This window comes from Pecten maximus, chromosome 8, assembly GCF_902652985.1.
Source record: "Pecten maximus chromosome 8, xPecMax1.1, whole genome shotgun sequence".
Lineage (NCBI taxonomy): Eukaryota > Metazoa > Mollusca > Bivalvia > Pectinida > Pectinidae > Pecten > Pecten maximus.
Genome location: NC_047022.1, coordinates 32,436,581 through 32,455,103, shown reverse-complemented (window position 1 = coordinate 32,455,103; position 18,523 = coordinate 32,436,581). Strand labels below are relative to the sequence as shown.

Here is an 18,523-nt window from a genome sequence, read left to right as displayed (position 1 = left end):
AGAGCAGATAATACAGATTTTACCAGTCAATTCAAATTCACGTTTCGATATATTCATGATGTGTTTTGTATTTAAATAAGATAAAGAAAAAAAAAACTAAAATGAAGGACACTTCAGACTCCTCAACAGCTGCTGTTTTTTTTTTTTACATAAAGTGTATCCAACCGATGTAGCATATAACTGAACCGTGTGACAAGTGTGGTTCTTTCATGAAATTACCATTTCTTGTTAGTAGCAAGCACACTTTCCCAACCTGCGATGAATTTGAGTCGCTTTTCAAGGCAAAGTTCCCAAAATAACGATTCCAAGATTTACTTTGACAGCTGAAGGAAAACTTTCAATACATGTTCGAGAGATAGTTGATGGAGACTCCAAGTGAAATGTTTCTGGTGAATGGTTGGTGGTGTCGTGCCATCTAAACACTAGCAGGGAAGAAATAATGCAGTAACGGTTAAATAGAGTGATCATTGTCTAAGAACAAGCAAAAGAAATTCAGGATTTAAAAAAGGGCGAATTTAATAATTAGATTTAAAATAAAAATAAAAATGACAATCGGGACACCACTTTCAGATAATTTGATTATTATATAACGGCCAGATCATTTGGGCCAATATACATTGTCATGTCCGTACTAAGATTAAGTTACCTCGTTTAATTCGGAATGGCTAAGGAAATTTTATTTTTAGAGACAGTTTATCTTTGACGAATCGTTTCAGAGATAATACATCTACTGAAATTTACATATATATACAGGGTCCATGCCTATTATCGTGACAAACATATTACCGTGACGAAAATGTTGCGGGATATTGAAAATTCAGTAGGCCTATTGATTATTATGTGACCATAAGCTTTTGTTTTTATGTGAATAATACTTACCATGACGCAGAACATCAATCACTAAAAAAAGACACCATGATAATAGGCATGGTCCCTGTATCTGATCATATCATGAAATTCTATAATTTTCGTCATATGAAAAAATAACCATTTGTATAAAAACTATAATATGCCCCTGCTATATCATGGTAAAAGAGCTATTTCTAAGTTTCTGTGTGATAAATACATTTTATCCACACATTTGTTTTAAAAGATGGTGTGATAGATTGACTGATAAGAAACTGAGCCGAAGATAGATCTAGGGCCTAGTGAGGACTGACGGACTACTTCTGGGGTAGGGGAGGCTACTCCCGTTGGATCTAAAGCATCGAACTCTCCAGTCACAAAAAAAACCATGGCGCTGTCCATGAGAGGCACGTTGAGAATCATAAGACAAGGTAAATATGGCGTTTATTTACTGGGTTCGGCAATATCGTCCGATTTGTTGTATCTAGCAAATCTAATGGAAAAACTAGATATTGATCGTTCAGTCCAATTTCAGCGTTGCCCAGCCTAGAATACTGTTTACAGTAATATTTAGACCTTGAGGGTAGGTCGATTTACTCGATATAAAATCTGTGGGTTTAATTTTAACCCGCAAATTATTCAGATAACATGAACATATATATGTATTTCTGGCTATTTTTTACAGTAAAAGACTAGAAATTTCCTTTTGGTACAACTATTTGCAATTTAATTTAGCCAGGTCAGAGACCTATATTATCTCTGGCCAGGTTTGGTAGATGTAACGGTTATAATTATCACTTGCGCTTTTTTAGAAACTGAACTAAATGCAAAATATCCAGTCCGGTATCTAATCAGTATCCTAAGTGTTCCCCCGTGACTATTCAGGTCATTTTCCAGCACGGACACCACTGTAACTGCAACGATTATCTGCAGATCATAATATATATGTATATAAGTAACACCAATACTATATTTTCAACTCTTGCCTTTGATTTTTGACTTTTCATGATCAAAGAACTACCATTTAATTCTCCAGCATTCTAATGGAATATGAATCTGTTTTCATGGACAGTCCTTAAGTGCTGTCACTCAAATCTGAACTTAATATCAATTGTAATCCTAGCTTTTAATCATTGGTATCTAACTACAGGAAAGACTTGGAGTCAAGTGGCTGGTTACTACTTTAACCAACGGCAAAAATCATCTAAAGGTGTACAGGAACCATTGTCTTCCCTGGCAGGAGCAGCATGGCAACCTCCAGATTGGAATGATGACTTCCTGGATAGGGCTGTAGGATGTACAGAAGGTAACTAGTTTCTCGATTATCTCCCCTTAGGGAATAGTGTCGATAGGGCTGTAAGATTTTGGAAGGTAACTAGTTTCTGGATTATCTCCCTTTAGGGAGTACTAGTGATAGGGCTGTAGGATGTAGGAAGGTAACTAGTTTCTTGATTATCTCCCTTTAGGGAATACTGTAGATAGGGCTGTAGGATGTACAGAAGGTAACTAGTTTCTGGATTATCTCCCTTTAGGGAATACTGTAGATAGGGCTGTAAGATGTAGGAAGGTAACTAGTTTCTCGATTATCTCCCTTTAGGGAATACTGTAGATAGGGCTGTAGGATATGTACAGAAAGTAACTAGTTTCTCGATTATCTTCCTTTAGGGAATAGTGTAGATAGGGCTGTAGGATGTACAGAAGGTAACTAGTTTCTCGATTATCTCCCTTTAGGGAATAGTATAGATAGGACTGTAGGATATGTACAGAAAGTAACTAGTTTCTTGATTATCTCCCTTCAGGGAATACTTTAGATAGGGCTGTAGGATGTACGGAAGGTAACTAGTTTCTCAATTATCTCCCTTTAGGGAATACTGTAGATAGGGCTGAAGGATGTAGGAAGGTAACTAGTTTCTGGATTATCTCCCTTTAGGGAATACTGTAGATAGGGCTGTAGGATGTACAGAAGGTAACTAGTTTCTCGATTATCTCCCTTTAGGGAATACTGTAGATAGGGCTGTAGGATGTACAGAAGGTAATTAGTTTCTCGATTATCTCCCTTTAGGGAATACTGTAGATAGGGCTGTAGGATGTACAGAAGGTAACTAGTATCCAGATTATCTCCCTTTAGGGAATACTATAGATTAAAATCAGCTTGAGCTTTGGGATGTATTTTCATACTTGGCTATACTGATACATATATGCTTTTGATATTTGTCAATACAACTACCGGTAACCGTATGATAGAGGTCCGAGTCGTTATTGTTGTAGAGACAGAAGATAAATGTGATTGGTTATTTAGTGTAATCTGTACCAATAATAAATATAAAGTATGCTATTCAGTATAACTTGGAGTTTCTTCCTGACTTTATCCAATGAAACATTTTTATAGAACAGAAGATGGTAGGGTCTTTTGATCTAGATATATATATATAGATATATGTTAAAACCTCAATCTGTAATACTGTATATGGTGTAATTATTTATAAGTCAATTTTTCGAATATTTTTAAGATAAACAAGAAAAGAGACTGAAGCTGACTCCAGATCAGCCTGTAAACCCTCGTGTGTTACAGGTGGCTATCATCGGTACCTACAACAGTGGCAAGTCTACTCTCACCAATGGCCTCATGGGCTGGAAAGTAAGCTGGTGTCTCATTTCACTGTCCCTCATGTTTAATTCACCCTACAAATGGCTTAGTGAATATATACACCATGGTTCAGCTTCTTCCCGTGTCATGTTTCTAACTGATTTTAACTCTACTGTTAGAAACCCAGAGGAACATAAGTATTGCTACTCTTCCTGAATTTGAAATATGGAACTTTTACTACAGTAGTATGTAGTTAACATAGGCTAGCACGGTATAAAGTTGGTTCTTAAAAAATTCTCATTAAAGCAACATTTCAGATGGCCACTACATGTACCTTAGAAGTCTGTTATATTTAATTCTAGCTCTCAAAGGATTAGACTGTTGTATCAAGACAAAACTTTCACTGAGTTGTATAGTTCTCATGTAGTTTCACAAACATATTGTTAGTTGTGGAAACTTTCAGGAGATTTTGCCATGTTTTTCCTTTTTTTTTTTTAAATCACATATTTGGTACCTGGTATGTTCTGTCATGGCCATGTCATAAATAAGACACATACAATAACACTATAACGATGTTGTCAATAAATTAGATGATTGTTTTTGTGGTGAAAAACTTTCTGTTCAAGCAAATTATGATACCTTTTGCTTATTTTATACAAATATAAGTTATGTTGTAAATTATGATTTGTTTATAAGATCCTATAGTATATATAATAAAATAAGACAATGTACTTGACAGGTATCTGCTGCTTCTAGCAAAATACACACGACTCAACAAAATGTGTTGGCCATACACACAGAAGGGGACACACAGATCATCTTTAGGGACACACCTGGTCTGATCAGGGGCAGTAGAATCTCCCCCAAACAAAGGTACGGTCAGAGAAACATGATGTCTGTTTCTTGAATAGGCAATCCTTCAGGTAGAATCTTGGCTGTTTCCTGAATAGGCAATCCTTCAGGTAGAATCTCGGCTGTTTCCTGAATAGGCAATCCTTCAGGTAGAATCTTGGCTGTTTCCTAAATAGGCAATCCTTCAGGTAGAATCTCGGCTGTTTCCTAAATAGGCAATCCTTCAGGTAGAATCTCGGCTGTTTCCTGAAATAGGCAATCTTCAGGTAGAATTTCGGCTGTTTCCTAAATAGGCAATCTTTCAGGTAGAATCTCGGCTGTTCCCTAAATAGGCAATCTTTCAGGTAGAATCTTGGCTGTTTCCTAAATAGGCAATCTTTCAGGTAGAATCTTGGCTGTTTCCTAAATAGGCAATCCTTCAGGTAGAATCTCGGCTGTTCCCTAAATAGGCAATCTTTCAGGTAGAATCTCGGCTGTTTCCTGAATAGGCAATCCTTCAGGTAGAATCTTGGCTGTTTCCTGAATAGGCAATCCTTCAGGTAGAATCTGGGCTGTTTCCTAAATAGGCAATCCTCCAGGTAGAATCTCGGCTGTTCATTGAATAGGCAATCCTTCAGGTAGAATCACTGCTGTTCCCTGAATAGGCAATCCTTCAGGTAGAATCTTGGCTGTTTCCTGAATAGGCAATCCTTCAGGTAGAATCTCGGCTGTTCCCTAAATAGGCAATCCTCCAGGTAGAATCTCGGCTGTTCCCTAAATAGGCAATCCTCCAGGTAGAATCTCGGCTGTTTCCTAAATAGGCAATCCTTCAGGTAGAATCTCGGCTGTTTCCTGAATAGGCAATCCTTCAGGTAGAATCTCGGCTGTTCCCTAAATAGGCAATCCTCCAGGTAGAATCTTGGCTGTTCCCTAAATAGGCAATCCTCCAGGTAGAATCTCGGCTGTTTCCTAAATAGGCAATCCTCCAGGTAGAATCTTGGCTGTTCCCTGAATAGGCAATCATTCAGGTAGAATCTTGGCCTTTTCCTGAATAGGCAATCCTTCTGGTAGAATCTCGGAATGGACAATAGTAATTAGAATATATTTGGTTAAAAATCTAGAATTTATGTTTTTGTTTTGGCTTATATGAAGGACACTACCTTGTTGTTGGGGGTTGGGGGATAGTAAAATAAATGTATCATATGCTTGTATAGTAGAGAGAAGTCATGCTACACTTTGTTTTTGATTTATTGTAGGGATAAACTAACAGTTTACATAATTACCTTTTTATACAGGAATAATAATAATTACTTTGCTTTTACAGGGATGAACTTAAGTGAACATTTTGTTTTCTTTTTTATTCAGGGATAAATTACAAAAGTCCATTCTCGAGGATCCAAAGAAGAGTTTGGTTCATGCTGACCTCAGTAAGATTTTGTATTCTAACTTAATCGAACAGAAGTATACCACAAGCTGAAAATAAATTGTTACTGTCGTTACTACCAAATTTTATCACAATATGTTATCAGCAAAATTTTATATATTGTATTTTGAATTGGTTTGTATTATTTTAGTTTGTGTGATGGTGGATGCTTCAGACCGCTGGGATATAGAATATCTGGATGAGAATTTGTATCACCTTCTGAGGAAAAACAAACACATCCCATCTGTCCTGGTACTGAATAAGGTATAGCTTTATGTATTTCACTGACAAATGCTGCCAATAACGCCCGTGTGGAGATATGATTTCTATGTTAATAACATTTTATAGTAATATGTGTAATGAAGTATAGGAATGCTATTTATACTTGATTAAATGATATAAAGACCCTATTTATCCTCTAATAGATAATGTAAGGACCCTATTTATCCTCTAATAGATAATGTAAGGACCCTATTTATCCTCTAATAGATAATGTAATAGATAATGTAGGGTGGTCGGGTGGCACAGTGGTAACACACTTGCCTTTCACCAAGGCGGCCGGGGTTCGATTCCCCGATCGGACGTGAAAAGGTATGGGGTCACCTGCCCGACCACGTGGGTTTTCCCCAGGTACTCCGGTTTCCTCCCACAGTAAGACCCCTCGCGCGCTTCCATCCGGGCCAACAAGCGTGATTAATATAAGTTAATATAACTTGTTTCTCAATTGTTGTAAAAAAATAATTTATCCTCTAATAGATAATGTAAGGACCCTATTTATCCTCTAATAGATAATATAAGGACCCTGTTTATCCTCTAATAGATAATATAAGGACCCTGGTTATCCTCTAATAGATAATGTAAGGACCCTATTTATCCTCTAATAGATAATATAAGGACCCTATTTATCCTCTAATAGATAATATAAGGACCCTGTTTATCCTCTAATAAATAATATAATATAAGGACCCTATTTATCCTCTAATAGATAATGTAAGGACCTTATTTATCCTCTAATAGATAACATAAGGACCTTTTTATTCTCTAATAGAGAATATAAGGATGACCCTAGACCTAAACTGCAGAGTGCCATAACTATTAGATTGGTCCTATTGAGGATATTGTTGAGGATTTTATTGCTATAAAGCTCACATCATACAAAATTTTATCAAAATCCATTCATATTTACCTAAGTTTAATATCCTCACAAGGTCTAATGTTTATATAACTGCAAATGTCCATAACTCTGTAAGATACAGTTATATCAGATGGATTTTCGAACTCATCTGAAATCTTATTTATATAATGCTACAGGGTAAATCAAGTACCAGGAGTGGGCTTTTGGGGCATACATATGGTAATAAAAGTCAATATCCTGCTGTAGTGTAATGTCATCAGTTCCCTTGAGGTTCTTTCTGGTGGCCGTGGTACATATTATATATGTAAGTGTGTTTTCCTTTAGATTGACCTTGTAAAACAGACAACCTTCCTGCTCCACATCACTCGGATCCTCACCATGGATACGGTTGGTGGGAAAAAGATCCCCATTACTACCAATAAGGTAGAAAAAGGATGGAAGGTCAATAACATTATAGAAGCCATCAAAACGGGCGGGAAAAAATCTAAGGCTGTAAAAACAAAGCTGGATTCCTTGTTTGACAGAGTTGATCAAGTTCGAGGAGCTTCTCACAAAAACCTTCATGAAGGTAAACACTACAAAATAATTCAAGATTCATTCAAACTTATTTCAAAGTTTGATTTAGCCTTTTTGACTTTGTTTTGAGTTATCATTAGTATTACCTGACAGAAACATTAACTGTTTATAGTATATAGTGGTTCAGTTGACATTTCGTACAGTTATAAAGGCCATTTGAAATGCTATATTGTCATGTATGATAACAATTTAGCCCATAAACAGTAACATTATTATGTTGTATCAGTACACGACTATATAGTATTGATGAAATATTTCCCCCTTTTAATCATAGCAGTTTAAAGGAGAAGCACTGACAAAAACAGGGTTTTTTTTAGGGCTTTTTGGGGCTGTTAATAGGCCCATTCCCAAATGAAATTATTTCATATTAAACCAAATTCACAAAATTTGTAGTTTATACATATATATGTATGTGCGTACAAGACAGATGGTGTTACGTACATATGTATGTGTGTACAAGATGGATGGTGTTACGTACATATGTATGTGCATACAAGATGGATGGTGTTACGTACATATGTATGTGCATACAAGATGGATGGTGTTACGTACATATGTATGTGCATACAAGATGGGTGGTGTTACGTACATATGTATGTGCGTACAAGATGGATGGTGTTACGTACATATGTATGTGCGTACAAGATGGATGGTGTTTCGTACATATGTATGTGCGTACAAGATGGATGGTGTTACGTACATATATATGGATGAAGAGGAAACCCATAGTACCCCTGTTTAATTAATCTAATCATTTAAAATATGAAAAATTGTCATAATAGACTCTAACATGGATCTGTTCTGTAGACAGGGATATCTCAACCCGAGTGTAAGAGTTTGGCCAGTCAGCACGAGGCTTGCCCAGTCCTACAAGCCAAACTCTTACACGAGGGTTGAGATATCCTTGTTTGTGGAACAGACCAATGTTTGATTATTTTTCTCACATACTTGCAAGCAAATGTGAGTTTTCATGAAAGTTTTCATTGTGCCATTGTTCCTTGGAATGTGTGTCAAAATTAATGACGTCATCATTTACGACATGGTTACTCAACGTAAAATGATGATGTGACGTTATTTTGAGAGCGTCATATTGCATGTGCCAGCTGTTGTGTGAGAAGGATTTATCTTTTCCATGGCAGGATAACCCTGTGAAGTATGTGAGAATACTCTTTATATGTGTTATTATTTCCTACAGAATTCTGTCTTAAACAACACTAACTGGTTACATTTCCCTATGTTAACAATAGGCTCAGGTGTAGAGACCCAGGTATTCCAAGATGAGCAACAGAAAGGTCGCCATGAAGGTCAACCCGACAGACAAAGAGAAGGCCATTATGACAGCAGTATTCCTACACAACAATACACTGACATTGGAAGGCCAGACATCCCAGAATATGCTCTCAAACAATCTATACCAAGAGGTTGGGACTGTTTTGAGAGAGTGTTTATGATAAGTGCCCTTTATGGCAAAGGTGTAAAGGATCTTAAGGTAAAGTGTTAATTCTTTTATTTGAATCCATTATACATGTATATCAAGTTAGCTGAAATGAATCTTGAGTTTTAATTGTCTCATTTTTTGAGTCAATTATATATCAAGTAAAACAATTAATGTTATGTGTTATTATTTTTGTTTACCTCATATACAGAAACGTATTGCAATAGGAAATTAAGTGTTATCTCCTACAATTGATAGAGATCTATACTGAAGCTCCAATGTAATATTTATAGACTTAATTACACAGAGACTGAAGCTCTGATGTGATATTTATAGACTTAACACAGAGACTGAAGCTCTGATGTGATATTTATAGACTTAATTACACAGAGACTGAAGCTCTGATGTGATATTTATAGACTTAACATAGAGACTGAAGCTCTGATGTGATATTTATAGACTTAACACAGAGACTGAATGTCTGATGTGATATTTATAGACTTAACACAGAGACTGAATGTCTGATGTGATATTTATAGACTTAACACAGAGACTGAATGTCTGATGTGATATTTATAGACTTAACACAGAGACTGAAGCTCTGATGTGATATTTATAGACTTAACACAGAGACTGAAGCTCTGAGGAGATATTTATAGACTTAACACAGAGACTGAAGCTCTGATGTGATATTTATAGACTTAACACAGAGACTGAAGCTCTGGTGTGATATTTATAGACTTTATTACACAGAGACTGAAGCTCTGAGGAGATATTTATAGACTTAACACAGAGACTGAAGCTCTGACGTGATATTTATAGACTTAACATAGAGACTGAAGCTCTGATGTGATATTTATAGACTTAACATAGAGACTGAATGTCTGATGTGATATTCATAGACTTAATTACACAGAGACCAAATGTCTGATATGATATTTATAGACTTAACACAGAGACTGAAGCCCAGATGTGATATTTATAGACTTAACACAGAGACTGAAGCTCTGACGTGATATTTATAGACTTAATTACACAGAGACTGAATGTCTGATGTGATATTTATAGACTTAACATAGAGACTGAAGCCTAGATGTGATATTTATAGACTTAAAACAGAGACTGAAGCTCTGATGTGATATTTATAGACTTAACACAGAGACTGAAGCTCTGACGTGATATTTATAGACTTAACATAGAGACTGAAGCTCTGACATGATATTTATAGACTTAACACAGAGACTGAAGCCCAGATGTGATATTTATAGACTTAACACAGAGACTGAAGCTCTGATGTGATATTTATAGACTTAACATAGAGACTGAAGTCCAGACGTGATATTTATAGACTTAACACAGAGACTGAAGCTCTGATGTGATATTTATAGACTTAACACAGAGACTGAAGCTCTGATGTGATATTTATAGACTTAACATAGAGACTGAATGTCCGACATGATATTTATAGACTTAACACAGAGACTGAAGCCCAGATGTGATATTTATAGACTTAACATAGAGACTGAAGCTCTGATGTGATATTTATAGACTTAACACAGAGATTGAAGCTCTGATGTGATATTTATAGACTTAACACAGAGACTGAAGCTCTGATGTGATATTTATAGACTTAACATAGAGACTGAAGCCCAGACGTGATATTTATAGACTTAACACAGAGACTGAAGCCCAGATGTGATATTTATAGACTTAACATAGAGACTGAATGTCTGATGTGATATTTATAGACTTAAAAAAGAGATTGAAGCTCTGATGTGATATTTATAGACTTAACACAGAGACTGAAGCTCTGATGTGATATTTATAGACTTAACATAGAGACTGAATGTCCGACATGATATTTATAGACTTAACACAGAGACTGAAGCCCAGATGTGATATTTATAGACTTAACATAGAGACTGAAGCCCAGATGTGATATTTATAGACTTACCATAGAGACTGAATGTCTGATGTGATATTTATAGACTTAACACAGAGACTGAATGTCTGATGTGATATTTATAGACTTAACACAGAGACTGAATGTCTGATGTGATATTTATAGACTTAACACAGAGACTGAATGTCTGATGTGATATTTATAGACTTAACATAGAGACTGAAGCTCTGACGTGATATTTATAGACTTAACATAGAGACTGAAGCCCAGATGTGATATTTATAGACTTAACACAGAGACTGAAGCCCAGATGTGATATTTATAGACTTAACACAGAGACTGAAGCCCAGATGTGATATTTATAGACTTAACACAGAGACTGAAGCCCAGATGTGATATTTATAGACTTAACACAGAGACTGAATGTCTGATGTGATATTTATAGACTTAACATAGAGACTGAAGCTCTGATGTGATATTTATAGACTTAACATAGAGACTGAATGTCTGATGTGATATTTATAACTTAACACAGAGACTGAAGCTCTGATGTGATATTTATAGACTTAACATAGAGACTGAATGTCCGACATGATATTTATAGACTTAACACAGAGACTGAAGCCCAGATGTGATATTTATAGACTTAACACAGAGACTGAATGTCTGATGTGATATTTATAGACTTAACATAGAGACTGAAGCTCTGATGTGATATTTATAGACTTAACATAGAGACTGAAGCTCTGAGGAGATATTTATAGACTTAACACAGAGACTGAATGTCTGATGTGATATTTATAGACTTAACACAGAGACTGAATGTCTGATGTGATATTTATAGACTTAACATAGAGACGGAAGCCCAGATGTGATATTTATAGACTTAACACAGAGACTGAAGCTCTGATGTGATATTTATAGACTTAACATAGAGACTGAATGTCTGATGTGATATTTATAGACTTAACATAGAGACTGAAGCTCTGACGTGATATTTATAGACTTAACATAGAGACTGAAGCCCAGATGTGATATTTATAGACTTAACACAGAGACTGAAGCCCAGATGTGATATTTATAGACTTAACACAGAGACTGAAGCCCAGATGTGATATTTATAGACTTAACACAGAGACTGAAGCCCAGATGTGATATTTATAACTTAACATAGAGACTGAAGCCCAGATGTGATATTTATAGACTTAACATAGAGACTGAAGCCCAGGTGTGATATTTATAGACTTAACACAGAGACTGAAGCCCAGATGTGATATTTATAGACTTAACATAGAGACTGAAGCCCAGATGTGATATTTATAGACTTAACACAGAGACTGAATGTCTGACATGATATTTATAGACTTAACATAGAGACTGAATGTCTGACATGATATTTATAGACTTAACACAGAGACTGAAGCCCAGATGTGATATTTATAGACTTAACACAGAGACTGAATGTCTGATGTGATATTTATAGACTTAACACAGAGACTGAATGTCTGACGTGATATTTATAGACTTAACACAGAGACTGAATGTCTGACGTGATATTTATAGACTTAACATAGAGACTGAATGTCTGACATGATATTTATAGACTTAACATAGAGACTGAAGCTCTGATGTGATATTTATAGACTTAACACAGAGACTGAAGCTCTGATGTGATATTTATAGACTTAACATAGAGACTGAAGCTCTGATGTGATATTTATAGACTTAACACAGAGACTGAATGTCTGATGTGATATTTATAGACTTAACACAGAGACTGAAGCTCTGATGTGATATTTATAGACTTAACATAGAGACTGAATGTCCGACATGATATTTATAGACTTAACATAGAGACTGAATGTCTGACATGATATTTATAGACTTAACATAGAGACTGAAGCTCTGATGTGATATTTATAGACTTAACACAGAGACTGAAGCTCTGATGTGATATTTATAGACTTAACATAGAGACTGAAGCTCTGATGTGATATTTATAGACTTAACACAGAGACTGAATGTCTGATGTGATATTTATAGACTTAACACAGAGACTGAAGCTCTGATGTGATATTTATAGACTTAACATAGAGACTGAATGTCCGACATGATATTTATAGACTTAACACAGAGACTGAAGCCCAGATGTGATATTTATAGACTTAACACAGAGACTGAATGTCTGATGTGATATTTATAGACTTAACATAGAGACTGAAGCTCTGATGTGATATTTATAGACTTAACACAGAGACTGAAGCTCTGATGTGATATTTATAGACTTAACATAGAGACTGAAGCCCAGATGTGATATTTATAGACTTAACATAGAGACTGAATGTCTGACATGATATTTATAGACTTAATTACACATTTATAAGCATAAGAGATTTATATTAAACCTTAGATATCCAATAGACTAAAAATAGGATTGCAGGTCCCAATTTCACCAACGATCTTGGACTTTAAGAAACTCGAGTTTTCCATTGGAAAATATTTTTAGAGTTACCGGAATTTTCCTGATGATGTAACAATGCTTTCCTATGGAAAATGTTTAATTTCTAAAGAAATATTGGTGACCTTGGAGACATGTCAATCTTGATCTTCTATTGTTTAACTTTTAAAAATCTATGTTTACAATGAATAAAGAGAGAAAACATACATAATATAGGGCATAATGTTAGTCAAAAATTTCTGATGTGACATCCTTTGTTATACAGGATTTCTTGTTTTCACGTGCTTTACCTGGTGATTGGTGTTATCACAGCTCGGTAGTAACCGACCAAAACCCCTACAGACTGGCCGAGAAAATTGTCTGGGAGAAAATGCTAGAGCATTTACCAAAAGAAATGCCATATAAATATTTCCCAGTAAGTATAGTCAGGGCAACCAGTAGACCCTTGAGAGTATGTTTTTGACTCTCCAAATTGAGATCCGACTCTTGGGTTTGAAGGGACATGTCTATTTGACATATGTTTTGACCCTTCAGATTTCTCAGAAATTGTGATTTGACTTCTGAAATTGCTAAAAGTCAAGGGTCAACTGGATGCCCCAAGTCTTTATTATACCCGGTTTGTTTCTTTGAAGTTTTTAGAAATATTTCCACAATAGATCTTTTTTTGGTTGCTCTTCAATTATTTCTCAGTAAAATCTGTTTATTTACAATAAATTTTAATGGGGCATTATGGTATGGAATTTGTCACCAATCCTTCTAAATTTTTGTTTGTCTGGAGGTCTCCTTCCTCATTTTTCAATCATCCTCTTTAAAATTGAATTTTTTAAAAGAGTTATTACTTTTGTTAGTAATTTATCTCGAGTTTCTCTGATGTTGTTAATTTTATTTGCTTTATCATAAAAATATGTAGATTAAAAAATAAATTCTTAACATGATTAGAACTGTTTTTGTAATAGTCAGTGCTGGAGGTTCTGATTCACAGTTCATATTTTACAGGTGGTGACACTTTGGACAATGGAAAATGATGTACTCATTATTCACATGAATATCAACATGTTTAGAAATAAATCTGTGGTGAGTTGCTATAACTTCTGTGAATATATATACATGTATTTAAAAATTAAAAGGACAAAATTGTGTAAATGAAAGGAAGGAAATGCAACTGTGGTAGGAATAAAAAGTTTAACATTGATAAATTGACAGACTTGAATTTCTGCTGTGAATAAAAGGACCAATATTTTGTCATTTTTCACTTTTAAGGAAAAAACGATTGGAAGACAAGGATCAACAATAAAAATGATTCAGAGAGAATCTCACGCAGCACTCATGGACGTTTTCCGATGTGATATAATCTTGCACTTGTTAGTCCGCAAGGAAGAGGGAAAGAACAAGAAAAAAACTGACTTTAAAACTACTATTTACAACAAAAAAGATGCACTACGGAATGAAACATCCAAAAGTCCAGAAGATAAACTACAGCTCAAATCAAATCGAGTTATATTGGAATGAAAATATACCATAATGCACACACAGAATGTTGTTTGTTCTTGATTATGCTGCTGGATGTCCTGACATCAACCAAGAGGTCAAGAGCCAGCATATTACACTGGAAGGTGGGATAAAGTCAAATATCTTGATAATAGACTCTTTCTTTATCAAATTTGACCCCTGTGACCTTGAATATGGGTTATGATTTTTTTTCAAAATTTGTTGTTATTCAAGGAACAGTAGCCGAATATCTTCATTCTAGGCCTTTGGATTAATCAGAAGTTGTTTGAATGTTCTAACAAATAAAACATCTGTGACCTTGAATATGAGGCAAGGTCAACTATTTTTACAAATATCGTTGAGCATTATCCCAGGAACCCACCAACCAATAGTCTTGATTTTTTTTTATTGTTCTAACTAATTAAACCCTCTGACCTTGAATATGGGTAAAGGTAAATTATTTTTGCAAGCATTGTTGGATATCATCACAGGAACCACAGGATATCTTTATATTATGGTAAAAGTATTTCAGGTTATTTTGAAAAGCACACATTTCAGGAAAAATCAAGGTATGAAAGAAGAGCAGCAACTCCAGAGTCAAGGTTTGAAAATGATCCTGCCGACATGTTTCGGCCTGCTAGGCTGACTGTTACATTTTGAAGATAAATAACAATAGAGGTCATGTGACTAACAAGAGGCCCAGGGGCCTTAACGGTCATCTGACTCTAAATTAAAACCCTTATATTATTGTAGTATGCATTCTCTGTAGCAAGTATATAGTGGCACTGTTGGCCATGGTGGCCATCTTGGATTTCTGACGGACCCAATAAATAACAACACTTGGTCTGGACCATCTAAGGATAATTTCTGGTAAGTTAGAGCTGAATCCCACTGGTGGAATTTGAGAAGAAGTTTGAAATAGGTGTTGTTCAGGAAAACCATGATTGCGCAATCATGTTACAAAATGGCCACCATTGCTGCCATGTCAAAGTTTTTACGAGACCGAAAAAATAACAAAACACTTTGTTGGCCCTCCTTCCTTAACATCCTCACCAATTTCAAGCTCAATGGCACCAGTGGAACTGGAGAAGAAGTTTAAAATGTGTTTTCAAGATGGCTGCCATGGTGGCCATCTTGGATTTCAGACCAATCTAAAAAATAACAACACTTGGTCGGGATCATATCAGGATCATTTCTGGCAAGTTTTAGCTCAATAGCACTGGTGGAACTTGAGAAGAAGTTTAAAATGTGTTTTTTAAGATGGCGGCCTCAGCGGCCATCTTGGATTTCGGACCGTCCCCAAAAATAACAACACTTGGTTGGGATCATATCAGGATCATTTCAGGCAAGTTTCAGCTCAATAGCACTGGTGGAACTTGAGAAGAAGTTTAAAATGTGATTTTCAAGATGGCGGCCTCAGCGGCCATATTGGATTACGGACTGACCGGAAAAATAACTACACTTGGTCGGGATCATTTCAGGCAAGTTTCATCTCAATAGCACTGGTGAAACTTGAGAAGAAGTTTAAAATGTGTTTTTCAAGATGGCGGCTATGGCGGCCATCTTGGATTTCGGACCGACCCGAAAAATAACAACACTTGGTCGGGATCATATCAGGATCATTTCAGGCAAGTTTCAGCTCAATGGCACCAGTGGAACTTGAGAAGAAGTTTAAAATGTGTTTTTCAAGATGGCGGCTATGGCGGCCATCTTGGATTTCGGACCGACCCGAAAAATAACAACACTTGGTCGGGATCATCTCAGGATCATTTCAGGCAAGTTTCAGCTCAATGGCACCAGTGGAACTTGAGAAGAAGTTTAAAATGTGTTTTTCAAGATGGCGGCTATGGCGGCCATCTTGGATTTCGGACCGACCCGAAAAATAACAACACTTGGTCGGGATCATCTCAGGATCATTTCAGGCAAGTTTCAGCCCAACAGCACTGGTGGAACTTGAGAAGAAGTTTAAAATGTGTTTTCAAAATGGCGGCTATGGCGGCCATCTTGGATTTCGGACTGACCCGAAAAATAACAACACTTGGTCAGGACCATCTCAGGATCATTTCAGGCAAGTTTCAGCTTAATCCCACTGGTGGAACTTGAGAAGAAGATTGAAATGTGAAAAGTTTACGCACGGCGGACGGCGGACGGCGCACGGCGCACGACGACGGACGAAGCATGATGACTATAGGTCATCCTGACCCTTCGGGTCAGATGACCTAAAAATGGACAACATGATGACGTCATAAAGTTACCAAGGAAGTAGTAATGGAGCAACAAGGCATCAACATGATGATTGGTATAAATTGCATAAAGATTGTTACAAGAATTAGGTAGATACAAAAAATGTAATGTTAAAGTTTAAGTCCTTGTTGAGTAGCATAAGAGCCGAAAGTACAAGATGTGCTTCAATGGCTTCAGTAGGTACTAAAAAGACATCCAACGGCTTCAGTAGGTACTAAAAAGACATCCAACGGCTTCAGTAGGTACTAAAAAGACATCCAACGGCTTCAGTAGGTACTAAAAAGACACCCAACGGCTTCAGTAGGTACTATAAAGACATCTAACAGCTTCATTAGGTACTAAAAAGACATCTAACGGCTTCAGTAGGTACTAAAAAGACATCCAACGGCTTCAGTAGGTACTAAAAAGACATCTAACAGCTTCATTAGGTACTAAAAAGACATCTAACAGCTTCAGTAGGTACTAAAAAGACATCTAACGGCTTCAGTAGGTACTAAAAAGACATCTAACAGCTTCAGTAGGTACTATAAAGACATCTAACGGCTTCAGTAGGTACTAAAAAGACATCTAACAGCTTCAGTAGGTACTAAAAAGACATCTAACGGCTTCAGTAGGTACTAAAAAGACATCCAACGGCTTCAGTAGGTACTAAAAAGACATCTAACGGCTTCAGTAGGTACTAAAAAGACATCCAACGGCTTCAGTAGGTACTAAAAAGACATCCAATGGCTTCAGTAGGTACTATAAAGACATCCAATGGCTTCAGTAGGTACTATAAAGACATCCAATGGCTTCAGTAGGTACTATAAAGACATCTAACAGCTTCAGTAGGTACTATAAAGACATCTAACGGCTTCAGTAGGTACTAAATAGACATCCAATGGCTTCAGTAGGTACTAAATAGACATCCAATGGCTTCAGTAGGTACTAAAAAGACATCTAACAGCTTCAGTAGGTACTAAAAAGACATCTAACGGCTTCAGTAGGTACTAAAAAGACATCCAACGGCTTCAGTAGGTACTAAAAAGACATCTAAAGGCTTCAGTAGGTACTAAAAAGACATCCAACGGCTTCAGTAGGTACTAAAAAGACATCTAACGGCTTCAGTAGGTACTAAAAAGACATCCAACGGCTTCAGTAGGTACTAAAAAGACATCTAAAGGCTTCAGTAGGTACTAAAAAGACATCTAACAGCTTCAGTAGGTACTATAAAGACATCTAACGGCTTCAGTAGGTACTATAAAGACATCTAACGGCTTCAGTAGGTACTAAAAAGACATCTAACAGCTTCAGTAGGTACTAAAAAGACATCTAACGGCTTCAGTAGGTACTAAAAAGACATCCAACGGCTTCAGTAGGTACTAAAAAGACATCTAACGGCTTCAGTAGGTACTAAAAAGACATCCAACGGCTTCAGTAGGTACTAAAAAGACATCCAATGGCTTCAGTAGGTACTATAAAGACATCCAATGGCTTCAGTAGGTACTATAAAGACATCCAATGGCTTCAGTAGGTACTATAAAGACATCTAACAGCTTCAGTAGGTACTATAAAGACATCTAACGGCTTCAGTAGGTACTAAATAGACATCCAATGG

The 18,523-nt window shown here is 36.2% G+C and overlaps 1 protein-coding gene across 1 annotated transcript; it reads left to right on the top strand.

Annotated features, from left to right (window-relative positions):
* Window positions 1–1,218: 1,218 nt before the first annotated feature.
* On the top strand, window positions 1,219–14,729 carry LOC117333525 (GTPase Era, mitochondrial-like). Its single transcript, XM_033892851.1, has 11 exons — window positions 1,219–1,277; window positions 1,997–2,152; window positions 3,357–3,484; window positions 4,173–4,306; window positions 5,630–5,691; window positions 5,839–5,951; window positions 7,147–7,390; window positions 8,646–8,887; window positions 13,460–13,609; window positions 14,191–14,268; window positions 14,455–14,729. Exons 1-11 carry the CDS (start codon window positions 1,235–1,237, stop codon window positions 14,701–14,703), a joined length of 1,599 nt encoding a protein of 532 aa, XP_033748742.1. The 5' UTR covers window positions 1,219–1,234; the 3' UTR covers window positions 14,704–14,729.
* The last annotated feature ends 3,794 nt before the right edge of the window (window positions 14,730–18,523 follow it).